The 14,024-nt window shown below is 40.2% G+C and overlaps 1 protein-coding gene across 6 annotated transcripts in view; it reads right to left on the bottom strand.

Moving 5' to 3' along the window:
• The window catches only part of DCLK1 (doublecortin like kinase 1), a 405,267-nt gene that overhangs the window by 39,134 nt on the left and 352,109 nt on the right, over nucleotides 1-14,024 (bottom strand). For all 6 annotated transcript variants that reach the window (XM_056109146.1, XM_056109133.1, XM_056109140.1 and 3 more), the window contains one exon: nucleotides 273-406. In XM_056109146.1, coding sequence (XP_055965121.1) covers nucleotides 273-406 — 134 coding nt within the window. The remainder of the gene's footprint in view (nucleotides 1-272; nucleotides 407-14,024) is intronic.

Below are 14,024 nucleotides of genomic sequence, written 5' to 3'. Positions count from 1 at the left end.
AGTCTGAACATTTTTTCACTCTGGGGCTAATAACTACAGTTCTACCTTTAACAAAGGCCAAATGGAAGCCTTAAACAAGATCGCTGTAATTGGTAACTTGATTGAGAAAACAGGGAAAATGGCTCCCACTTTAAAGTTAAAAAAAAAAAGAAAGAACAGAGTGAAAGAAATCTGACAGCTAATTCTGTCTGGTTGGGAAATAGCAGTGCTATTTCTTCTATTCTTAAAGCAAGTTAATTATTTTGTAAGCGCAGCACATGAGAAGTATTTACCCAGTCTCTGCAATGATTTCTGGAGCCACGTATGTGGGAGTACCACAGACTGTGTATAGAGGACCGTCTACAATAGTGGCCAGTCCAAAGTCACCCAGCTTTAGCGATTTGCTGCCATCTTGGTGTTCATATACCTAAAATAAAAGTGAAAAAGAAAAGCACATTATAATCCAGAACCCTAAAGTTCTTTCCTGGAGAAAGGAAGGATGCTGCAATTTATATGAAATGGGTATCATGAAGTTGAAAACTGGACAGTTGTTCAAGGATATACATACAATAATATGGTTCTTTACCACTGAATAACAAACTGCCAACCTACGAAATTCATTAAATATATGATGGAATATTTATATCATGAAGGACCATGACAATTAAAATGGTGATGAAGATTTACACACACTGAAATGAATTCTGCTTCGGAAGTGAGGAGGGCTGATGAATTTCATAAAGTGTCTATTAAAGAGAAAACTGCATGAAGAAAAGTATGAAGAACACAAAGTTGGTATGTCAGTCACTGGCTGGCAGAACTTGAAGCTATTTTTCTGTTCCCTTTTCTGCAATGCATATTTTCTACAATTAAATTGATTCACACAATACAATGGCCTTTAGGCTGAGTGAAGTACCTTCAATTTATGAAAATAATGACCTCTTCATTTTTATATTTAAGGAGCATTTAAAATACAGTTCTAAAGAAACGAAACAAAAAACCAAACTTATTGAAATACTATTTTTCAGGGTTCCAACAAGATCTATCTATGTTTTGTTTTAAATTAATAATTGAAAGGAATATTAACATTTTGTTTCACCTGTGGCATTTTGGAAAGATTTATCAGGTGCAGAGTCGGCATTCTGTCCAGGTTGCCTTATTAAGGCAGTAAAAGTTTCCAGTCTTTCACCCAACAAATCAAGAAAGATGATTATGACCATAGGCTACTGGCAACTCTTTATATTCCTTTAATTCTAGTCCATAGTTGAGCTAAATGCTCTAAAAAGTATTCCAAACAAAATCTATTACTTCAAGAAAAGATCAAACGGCATGCTGAGTACATATGAGGTGCCCTCCATGGGAATCAATAAGATAAGGAAAAAGTAAATGTAGTATGAGGCTAACTATTCAGGAAATGGAGAAGCCTTCTCTGTCCATCAAAATAATTCACTGAGTCAGTTGAGGCATGCACATTCTTCTGTTATCACTAGAGGATCATCTGTCCTTGCTCTAGCACTGTGAACCTCTTGCCACAGCAGGGCACATCTCCACAAGTCAGGAGTTCCACTACTGTTGACACACCACATCTGCCTGCCTTTGGAAAACATGGAGATGAACTGCTCATTTCACTGCAGCAGAAAGTGCAGACGTTTGGCTGGCTAAGAGACCATATCCGCATTGATGATTTGAATCTAAGTGCCATGGCAGATGCAGGCAGTGAGGTCCTTCCCTCTGGATAGACTGCATCTTTCTTTCTTAGGCAGAAAATATTTTTGCACATTTTCACTGCATTTAAAACAGGGAGAGTTTTCCTGAAGGCATTGGCCAAGATCAAGGTCAGGCCAGGCAGGCATCCAGAGGTTGGCGGGATCACCTGTCTTTGGAGGTATCAGGGAAAAGATAGCCAGATGGCTCTCACAGCTATGGTTCTGCCCAGTTGTCATCTTCGATGGGCACAGTTCTCCCCACTTTCCCGACAGAGCATGTCTTTAGAAGTTTGAGTTCTGAACTCTGAGGAATCAGAACTTCAGGATCATGTCCCATCAAAAAATTCTCAGACAAAAAAAATCCTTTAATTGCAATCTTAGCTTGTCACCCTTTCCGGTCTTCCAAACGACAAGCAAACACTTTTCATGAAAATGAATCTGAGACGGAAAGACAGAGAAGTGCCCCATTTTGTTTCCCACTAAGAGAAGAACTGTTTACTTCCTTAATTTGGTTTCATTATCAAAACCTTTCTAAACTGCAGAAGAATCTCTCTGATGTTCTGTTGGACCCGAACATTCATGGTGCATGCCTGATGGGACCGCGCAGATTTCAAATTTATACAACTCCATTATACAGCAATATTTGTGGATTTTTTTCTGAATATATTAGCTATGATCACCTTACTTTATTTCAAAGTTGGACAATGGCAGATGCTGGCAGATCTGGTCAAAAGTTACATTTTATTTCTGAATAGGACATATAACTCCCGAATGTATAGCAAAGATCTTATTTTTAGCATCTCAGTTTTAATAGAAATTCCATCTAACATAACCATGTGCCCATTGTGTTCCGTATAGATGAGCAACATGACTAAAAATGCAAGCCATGGAAAACTAGCTAAAATGAAGCAGAAATTGCCTTAAAGCAATAATATTTCTAAAATAAACCAGCACCACTTATATAAAATACATACAATCTATCATTTTAATATTATTTTATCCCTAAACACGTCTACAAATGTCTCCTATTTGGCTTTGAGGAGATTATAGTAGAATTTTCATGAATAAAAAAAGGTTAAAATAATGCTTATGAGGCAATAAGAATTTAGGGAAAAAAGCCTAATTCATGTAACTGAAAACATTTCAATTTTGATATATTTCAATTTCAATATAATTAAAAATGTTCCAATAAAGACACAAGAAATGCTTGAGAAAAATATTTTTTGCAGGTCATTATTCAAATGTGCAAGTCTCTTATTCAGAATTCTGCTTAACTTACTGTTCTTGCAAGGTAAAAGCAAGGTGACTTTTGGGTTCTTCCCCTGTCTGCACTTTGGGGTAAAGAAACAGAAAAATATATAGGAGCGTCTTTGTGTGAAATGTGAATTCACCTCACAACTGAGGTTCCTCATCAGAGCCTGCTGCAACCCAAATTGTGCTCACCTTTGTCTCTTCCCCAAGAAAGACCGAAGGACACAAGTGAGGTCACAGAAAAAAATGTCATCAAAACTTCCTGAACAGTCACAGATTGTTCAATACATCTGTTTCAAACACAGATGCATGTAAGCGCGTGCACACAAGAGAAACACCCTTGCAAAACCATCTTCAGAAAGTATTCTCCCAAAGAGAAACCATAAATTAACTTTGAATGAAGTTTTGAATTAGAAGTCAGTCATCTGCGAAGCTTCTACCAAGTTCCCATGGCAAGGGGAGCATCCTTGGCTTATTCAGCGTTCTGAGCCAATTCTAATTCTGTGGCTCCACACTCTCATCTGGCAGAAAGGACATTAACTGGCTGCAAGTTTAGGCTTGACAGCCTGATCCAGCAAGTGGGGCTCTGGCGTAGGTAGAACTTTTGCTCTAACTGTATTTTAAAGCCCCCATAAAACATGACCCACACGTGAGGTGGGAGTATATTAATCGTCAAAGACTAGTCACAACATGAGGCATAATTTAATGCTCATCCCAGGCCCTTTAAGTACTAAAGATGTTTCCCCCCATTTTAAACACTGAGGGACTATTAAAGAGACGGGGATTAGTGCAAATTACCCAGTATGTAGTGCTTTCACTGTTTTAACTAAGCAATAAAACTGTGTAATTGTACAACACTAATTGAATGCAGCTACACATAATTGTGGGCTGCCATATGTATCCTATTACCATAAAGACTGTCAGTATTTTGTAAGCTACTCTTGTGATCATTGCAGATGGCTACAGTCAGAGAAGTTGTTCTCCAGGGTTTATTATATGGCTATAAAGATATCCCATGATTTGACAGACTAAATGTGTTAAATGGCAACAATTATGAAAAAGGTTCCAATTAAAAGCTGACGGCCTGTCCTGCCAAGAATAGCTATAGTGAAAGGTCAGGTATGTAGGTTTTGGCACACTGGTATTTTCTGTAGGAGCTTTCTTTTTTAAGGAAGTTTTGTTGCTGTTTCTTCTTTGTTTATTTGGGGGTTTGCAGTAGCATTAACTTGCTGAACAGAAGATGTTTAAGCATACGCCTAATTTTTCGCGGATTAGAAAATGAGATCATTTTCAAAAGTGATTTGAAAAAATTAAGAGTCAATATATAGTCAAAAGATGTAGCAAGTGGCCATACTGTAATGTGAAAATTCACAGATAACTTGAACGGCCAATTAAATGGTTTCTGAGACTCTCACAGAAAACTAAGAGCTGGCTAATATAACAGATAGTGCTGAAACAAACTTATTTCTCCAGGTGACTAAGAATTCAAGGATAACTTTGAGAAATGCTGCCCAATTAGTCATGAGTAGCCACTGACATAGAGAACTTGGTACGTACTAAAAATTATTTTACCAAACAGACTTGAAAAATGGTGGCATGAAATTGACCGTCATGAATAAAGTCAACATGCATTTTAACACATGTTGTATCCCTTGAAAAAGATATTAATTTTTCTCCAGCTATGATGTATGGTCTATGGTCTTTTTTATCCTTTCAAACGAGAATGAATTAAATCTAAACTTTAATCTTTAATTAATAAAGTACAACAATATTTAAACAATAGATTATTGTGTAAAATGCAGTTTGAGTCACTTGATAGTACAAAATGCACATACACAAACAAACCTGAAAAAAGTGTCTTAAAAACCCACTTCAGAAGACCCACGTATGAAATCTTTATGAAGTCAATAGTAAAACAAAGTGATAAAAATAACAAGTATTGTGTAGAAATCAGAAAGTTAACAATATTGGAAGAAGCAGTGGAAGAAAATAAAACAGATTTGCAAACTATTCCACTAGATAAATCCGGGAAGATAGAGAGGTGAACAAAAATTCCTGATTCTCATTCTCATATTCAAATAGTCACAGAACTAAACCAAAAGTTCCAGTTGCAGAAGCAGTTAATATAGAAAATTTGTGTTACAGATTTTGTTAGCACTTGCACATTCATTCTAGGAGTTTGCTAAAAATGTGGGAGCTCCATGTCACTGCAATTTTTAAAAATTATATTACATCTTTTGTCAAACAAGTAATATCCAATATATCACGGTAGGAAAAAATGAGGACAGACAGATAATTACAGAAGGAAAGTGATTAAATTCACACATATTTTTGACACCCATAAATTTGAAACCTGTAATCTTGACACAGAGGAACTGTTAGCACTTGGAGGCAGGGATTTCCAGAATTTTATTTTTCTTTCCTGCTTTTCTTTTTCTACTGGAAAATATATCCTCCATGTCTTCCAAAGTGAATAAGCATGCAACTACATCATGATGCTCAGTGATTGCTGGATATTCTTTTGGATGGATATAGCATAATAATGACCCTAACAACTTCTACCACTACCATTTACTCAGTACCTGGGATATCTCAGGCACCATGTTGAGTTCTTCAAGCTCATTGTCACATGTGCTTTTCACAACTTGTAAACGCTCTCACCAAAATTTTGCTGATGGGAAAATTGATGCTCAAACGTGTAAACTTCCCAGCGTTACACAGCTATTAAGTAACAGAGCAGAACTTGGGCTTGGGTATGTCCCAGTCCATAATTTCAACTACCATGTTCTGTCTCCACATCCATGATATATCTAAGCAGTGCTCTGATCAAAATTGCTTCTAAAGAGGTAAATGCTGTTGTACATGCATTCATCTTTGTGCTTGTTATTCAGGATAAATTCCTAGAAGTAGAAGATCTTGGTGACAGGGCATACATTTTATTTAAGGGTTTAGTTGATGTAAAACACCAGGTTAACTATCATAAAATCTTGATCATTACTCTTGTGTCACCATACATGATTGAATCTCTAAGTTTTGCTGTGGCTATGTATTACATTTCTATTAATATCTTATTGTGTTATTTGCTACAGTAATATGACTATGACATTTTTAAAATCAAAGAAATGTTAATAAGTCCTTAATAAAAGAAAAAATGAAGAGTGGAGCAGACACAGACCAACGAAAGATACTCTTTCCAATTCCTGTCTTCTCACTGATGGAGGAAGGCGCTGAAGAACTCTGAGTCTAGAAAGAGGCACATTATTACACTAAATAATGTTTTGGACAGAGATCCTTTTCATTTGGCATGTGCACGCCAAATTTTGCCTATTCAATGTTTATACTTTAAAAAAAAAACAAAAATAAAGGTTTAAGAAACGGTTCCTTTCTCCTACTTTCCTTCAAATTTTGTCTAAATTGAAAGAGCAGACTGACTTTTTCAAATACCTATTTAAAAATGATCACCTTGTAACTTGGCCATTTTCAATGACTACAAGCTACCTCTAAAAGGCATGTAATTTCACGATTTCATCAAGTGGATCAACATGGAAAGTATCATGTTACATGAAATGAGTCAGAAAGAGAGGGACAGACATAGAAAGACTGCACTCATCTGTGGACTATAAAGTAACAGAATGAGAGACTAACACGCAAGAATAGCAGAGATAAGTACCAGGAGGTTTGCTCCAAAGCTTGGAAGCCGGCCTCACATACTGGGGGAAAAGGCAGCTCAGATATAGAAGGGAGCACCAAGTAAAGGGTGTTTAGATGCGTGCCGAAGGTAAACTATAGACCAATCACGATGGCCACTCAATATCTCTATTGCAAACCACAACACCCAGAAGAAGAGAAAGAACAAAAGGGAATGCCCTGCCACAGAGGTGGGGTGGGGCCATGGGGTGAGGGTGGGGGGAGGGCTACTGGGATCATTGGTGGTGGAGAATGGGCACTGGTGGAGGATGGGTACCTGATCATTGTATGACTGAAACACAAGCACGAAAGTCTGTAAGTCTTTAACTGTACCTCATGGTGATTCACTGATAATTTTTTTTTAAAAGGCATGTAATGATCTAGCAGGCACATTTGTTGGTTTCCTTTTATGTCAATATCTTATCTCTTACCTACTCTTTTTTATATTCTGAATTCAATACTTTCACATACGGCCCTAAAAGTTTTCCTGTGAGCGGCTTTTTCTATCTATTGCTTATACACGTTTGATTAAGGTATGTTTCTGGGTTGGATGAGAGCCGCTGTGCTCCGCTCTCTCTTCTCCTGCAGACCCCAGACAAAGTAGAACCAGGTCCCACACTGGAGGGTGGTATGATCCTAGCAAGGCTCAAGAATCTTATTAGCAGCGATGAGGAAAGGGACTTCACAGAGGAAGAGTATTTCTAGCGACCATGTCACACTGGTCCAATTTGGTCAAATTAGCCTGGTTGGACCAAGTTTTCCCGTTATGATTTTAATTCCATGATTATCAAAGCCATTATACAAAAGTCACTTAGTCCTGAGGGACTTATATTTTACTCTTTTAACAATGAAATTAGTCTGGAAGCCTGTCTCATGAGCAAAGGGGAGAAGGCAGCTGGAATAGAGAAGGGATCACTAAGAAAATGATAGCTGGAGGAATCAGTCGAGATGGGAGATGTATGCAGAATGTAGATAAAGGATCAAACATGATGACCTCTCAGTAGTTACATAGCAAAACAATGTCCAAAAGCAGAGAGAGAGTATGGGGAAAATTGTCTGCCATGGAGTCAGGGGGAGGGTGGGGAAACGGGGTAGACTGGGGAGATTGGTGGTGGGGAATGAGCACTGGTGGAGGGATGGGTGTTTAATCATGGTGTGATTGTAACCCAAACATGAAAGCCTGCAAATACCTCACTGTGATTCAATAAAATTTTTTTAAAAAGGTCCAAAATAAATGAAAGTAGTTAGTTTTAAACCTTTATAGAGACATAGGTGTATTGGGATTATAGTCTGGCCATCTGGTAAACCATATCTTCATTTTAATCATGTTACAGCAGAGCAATGACAGCCCTGTGCCACTCCTCCCCCCACACCCTCCTTTGGGCCATTCCAAATTCATTCCCCAACACTCTGGACACTCACGTTCATAGCACAGTAGGCTGATTGAAACATCCTTGTGTGGGATCTCTAGACACACCCTATCTATTGCTTATGCTTTGACAAGCAGCCTAATTAGCTGTTCTACCAGAAAAGGGAATTATTTGGGGGGAATTCAGAATTCATGGAATTAAAAGGAGAAGAAAATCTGTTGTTTGGTAAACTGGGTGAGCCGGAGCTGATATCATCTCTCACGGTCACTTAAGAAGAACAGGCTGGCATGGACAAAGGATGATCCGTTTAGCAAAATGAAATGGAAACTCATGAAAATGAGTCCGTGGTTTGAATAAGCAGCACAAACAACAATGACTTCCCTAAGACGCTGCCACTTCCTCGAGATTACTGGAGAGTTTCAAAGGAAAATAATTTTTTTTAGCCATAAACAGAGATTTCAGGAAAATTAGGGCATTTTATTTCTGGAATCTAATAAAAAGCCAAACTTTTGGCCCATAGGGATTTTAATTTTCTTAAAGAGGGGATGGCTGCTTATATATCGAATTTTTATTATTCTATCGTGGTGGCTCGCTCACTGCAGGGAAACAGGCTGCTTCTGAGTAACATGCGCCGTGGCCTGATGCTACGGAGGCAGCGCGCCATCTAGTGGTGAGTGATGTACACTGAAGGCAGTGGATCTCCGTTTTTCTTTTTCCTGTTTTAAATAATCATTGACTATCACACAACCACCACTTTCATCTCCAATCCCACTTCTTACCTGGACATGTCCCATGGCTCCATGCCCTGTACTTTGCTCACTCAGCGACGTTTAGACAGAGGTCAAGCTGAGTGGTTAGTTGTGGAATGACGACAAGGGGTTATGTTGGATCTATCCTCTAGGGTCGGAGAAAGCATCACACATTCCCTGGATCTTTCAGGGTACCTAGTCTCTCCTCCACCTGTCACACACCCACACGATCATTAACCATTAAGCCTGATAAATCAATGTGAACCCCATAAAATCACAGTGTGAGAAAAAACTAAAACCAATACACATGATTTAATAATAAAATCATGAGAGGTGTTAATACAGGATCAGTTCCAAAGTTTCACTAAAGTGTGGCAGAGAATATCCTTCTATCATTAAAATGCGTTGATTTGATCAAATACTTAAACTTGATATGATCAATATGGATCCTTCGGGTGAAACTATATTTAAAAATTTCAGTAACAGGGCTGGAGGAACAGTGGATAGGGCATTTGCCTAGCATGTGGCAGACCCCAACATGATCCCCAGATCCCTGAGCTCAGAGGCAGGAGTAAGCCCTGAGGATAGCTAGCTATGGCCAACCAAACAAAACAAACACAAAATTTGCAATAAGAATAAAAATAAAAAACCTTAAAAATATATACTGGGATCTTTGGTAGTGGAGAATGGGCACTGGTGGAGGGATGGGTACTCGATCATTGTATAACTGAAACCCAAGCCCGAAAGTTTGTAAGTCTACAACTGTACCTCATGGTGTTTCACATAATACAAAAAATATTATATATGTAGCACTGCACTGTCCACTATTCTCCTGTTAATTGAGTTTCTCGAGCTAGCACCAGTAACGTCTCCAGTGTAAGACTTGTTGTTACTGTTTTTGGCATATGGAATGCATCACGGTTAGCTTGCCAGGCTTTGCTGTGTGGACGGAATGCTCTCCGTAGTTTACCGGGCTCTCCAAGAGGAGCAGAGGAATCGAACCCAGATTGGCCATGTGCAAGGCAAATGCCCTACCCACTATGCTATCACTCCAGCCCATTATATATGTAATAACAGTAAATGAAATGAAAGCTATTGATGAATTAGACTTTTATAAACTATATTTTCTAGCTACAACTAATATTAAACACTTAACTAACAAAAATGAGTTTAGAAATTTATCAGGGCTGGAGCGATAGCACAGCGGTAGTGTGTTTGCCTTCTGCGCAGCCGGCCTGGCTGAGCCAGGTTCGATTCCTCTGCCCCTCTCAGAGAGCCCGGCAAGCTACTGAGGGTATCTTGCCTGCACCGTGACGTATTGATATGATATGCCAAACACAGTAACAACAAAGTCTCATGATGGAGATGCTACTGGGCCCGCTCAAGCAAATCGATGGACAATGGGAGGACAGTGACAGTGATCTCTCTCTTTCTCTTTCTCTCTCTCTCTCCATATATATATATACATATATATATGTGTGTGTGTGTGTGTGTATGTGTGTGTGTGTGTGTGTGTGTGTGTACATATATATAGTTAGCATAGTGGTTTGCCTTGCATGTGGCCGACCTGGCCAACCCAGGTTCGATTCCTCCGCCCCTCGCAGAGAGCCCGGCAAGCTACCAAGACTATCTCGCCTGCATGGCAAAGCCTGGCAAGCTCCCCGTGACGTATTTGATATACCAAAGACAGTAACAACAAGTCTCATGATGGAGACGTTACTGGGTCTGCTCAAGCAAACCAATGGACAATGGAGGACAGTGACAGTGCTACAATATTTTCACACATATATTTAATACTTATATTATGATAAGCAATGTGTGTGTGTGTGTGTGTTTTGTGTGTGAGACATTCTTACATTATATAGAAAGGGGAAAAGGAGAGAACTTTTTTCTGGGTAATCTGAAATATGTTCAAATGAGCACACTATTTAAAAAGTATCCTGCAAAATTGCAATTTCAGAAGAAGCACACTGCTGTAATCATTTGTGGCATTTCCAGAAATAGATCAGACTCTAGCGAGACACCAGAGAACAATGGCCACATAAACCAAACTCCAAAAGGGGGGAAAGTAAATGAACTTAATTTTCAATCACTGAAGTTTTAGAGCTTAGAGAAGTTTTTAAACAAAGACCCAGTTTTAGGTTTGCTCCCAAGAGACAATCCTACATAATTTCAGAATCTAGGAATAATGAATTCAGATGAGAGCAAATTACTGCAGTGAATGAGGCAACTCTTCAAGACAGAATGTTTAGGCTATTGCAGAGGTGGAATTTGAGGAGCAATTAACTCAGAACTCCGTTTGACCTTAACAGCCTTCATTAGCCAGTGGCTATAAAATGACTAAGATAATTGCAATGAACTACTTGCACGTGGACTGATTTTTTGCATGCCCCTTTTCCTGTTCGAACGTCAACTTTACAACTTTACTTTCTCTTATTCTGGCCATATAGCAAGCATACAATAAAATCCTCTCCCTAATTCATAGGTTTATGAAATTCAATGGTTAAATGCTTGGGATTTTTTAAATATAGGTCAAAACCAGGTTGAGATTTGGGCTCTTCCACTTTGGGAAGGTCTTTTTACTTCCCGATACCCAGTTTAAACTGTGATACAGTTTACCCCCAAGATTGTTGGAGGGATTGGGTGAAAAGAGTTTAAAGTCCTTAGCACCGAGGCGATTCCCGTATCAGCACATTTTATCACTTTTGATCTCTAGAGTGGGAGCTGTGTTTTTTAATCTGAATGTTCATTTAGGTCATGCAGAGAGTTGGTTGCAACATAGCTGTGTAACCTATCACCAGTCACCAGCTTCTGATGTGGAAGGCATCCAGGGAGGCACAGAAAACTGCATTTTTCACAGACATTAGGAGTAATTTTGATGCAGGGAGTCTTAGGCCATCCTTGGAAAAGCAGTGCTTTAGAAGAGAAACAATTCCCAGACCACTGAAGAGATGGGGAAACTGTAAGTCACACATAGTACATGTATCTCAGAGATGGATAATGAAAACCCAAGAACTAACATCGTGGGGGGTGAGGAGTGAGACAAGAGGGAGCAAAGCTAGAAAAATGCATTTTACTTAAATTCTAGCCTGAATAGAAAAAGTGTCTAAAATATCCGTATTCACCAGGGACAGCTCTCGCAGATCCTGTACCTTTGTCCTCAATTCTCTCCAGTACGGTCCCTTTACCATCATGGCAGTTATGCACACGATAACTGTTATGCGTAACTGGCTGTTACGCACATGGTAACGCACATGGTAACAAATTACCCCTGGCAGTTCGGTCCCTTTACCTGAGCTGGAGCGATAGCAAGCGGTAGGGCGTTTGCCTTGCGCACAGCCAGCCCAGCCGAGCCGGGTTCTATTCTTCTGCCCCTCCCGGAGAGCCCGGCAAGCTACCAAGAGTATCTCGCCCGCACGGCAGAGCCTGGTAAGCTACCCGTGATGTATTCGATATGCCAAACACAGTAACAACGAGTCTCAAAATAGAGACGTTACTGGGCCCGCTCGAGCAAATTGATGAACAATGGGAGAACAGTGACAGTGACAGTGACGGTCCCTTTACCAACTAGATGTGGCCCAGGAGAGAATTCTCACAAGCTTGTGTGGAGACTTGCAGTGTTTCCTAGGAGACATTACGCTCATGTAGGGCAAACTAAACTGTCAGAAAGGGAATAAAACTTACTGATTTTAAAAATCAATCATTATGACTTAAAAAAAATCATTCTGGGAGCCACCCCGTTCTTGGTGCAAGAGAGGAAGGTGCACACACGTGCAAAATGGCCCTACTGGTGCCTGTCAGGAGTTCTTTTATTTTTATTTTGGGGTGGTGGTGGGGCAGTGCGAGACCACACCTAGTGATTCTCGGGGATTACTACTGGCTCGGTACTCAGGAACCACTCCTGGTAGTGCGCGGGGGACTAGATAAGATGCCAAGGATCAAACCATCCTGGGTTGACCACGTGCAAAGCAAATGCCCTGCCCGTTGTACTGTTGTACTATCTCTCCAGTCCCCATCAGGAATACTTTTTTTTTGCTTTTTGGGTCACACCTGATGATGCACAGGGGTTACTCCTGGCTTTGCATTCAGGAATGACTCCTGGTGGTGCTCAGGGGACCAGATGGGATGCTGGGAATCGAACCTGGGCTGTCTGCGTGCAAGGCAAATGCCCTACCCATTGTACTATCACTCCAGCACCCCCATCAGGAATACTTTAATGTATAATCTTGTATCCTTAAGACTTGTTTTGCTTAAGTATTTCAAATTTTAGGTCTTGTTATAGAGATATAAATTTGAAAAATTAAGTGAAAGTTTAAAGGGGTTGCTCCCCCACCTTCGACTCAAGTAAAAACTTCTGTCAAACTGCTTTAGATAAATAATAGAAGCATATAGAAGCATAAATGTATGAATATATAATATTTTCATATCACATATATCGTGTATGTATATACATATATGTATGCACATATACATACATGTACACACATACATATATGTGCATGTATATATACACATCTATCCATATATGTGATATATTCATATCATAAATATACATGCATATATCACAGATATTCATACATATATACAGAGACTATAAAATCCAGCTCCCGGACGAGACCAGTGCAGTCTCCTGCCCCTGCGCCTGGCTGTTCCTCGCTGGGGTCCCTTGGAGGGGAGCAGGTTGAGCTTTCCTCCCCGCCCCGTGCCAGGGCTCTGGCAGCGGAAGACCTCCAGGACCAGCCACCACCATGCCGAGACCACTCTCCGCACACATGAAGGTACTGGCAGAGGGACAAAGCCACGCGGGTTCTGGGGCCGAGATCTCCAAGCCTACTGGGATTGGAGTCGAGCATCCTCCACCCAGATCCTCCAAATTCCAGTAGGCGGGGGTCACACCCACCACCTGGCCCCCTGGCGCCGTGTAATCCCATCAGCGGCCAAGACTCAGAGACTATAAAATCCAGCTCCCAGAACCACGCGGCCGCAAATGTGGCCGCGCATCATCTTATCAGGACATCTTTTTATGACATCTTATTATCTCATTCCTACTTTGGACAAACTTGCAGGCTATCGAATGTAGCCTGCCCACAGGGCAGAGTCTGGCAAACTCCCCGTGGCGTACCCAATATGCCAAATACCAGTAACAATGATGGGTCTCATTCTCCTAAAGAGCCTTGAATATAATCTCAGGGCTAGGATGAAAGAGACATTACTGGGGCCTGCTCGAGGCAATCGACGAATAACAGGATGATGAATGAAATGAATGAATTCATACATATAAG

The sequence above is a fragment of the Sorex fumeus genome, unplaced genomic scaffold (assembly GCF_029834395.1).
Source record: "Sorex fumeus unplaced genomic scaffold, SorFum_2.1 ptg000008l, whole genome shotgun sequence".
NCBI classification, from domain to species: domain Eukaryota; kingdom Metazoa; phylum Chordata; class Mammalia; order Eulipotyphla; family Soricidae; genus Sorex; species Sorex fumeus.
Note: the sequence above shows the minus strand (reverse complement) of the source record. Positions and strands in the feature narration are given on the sequence as shown.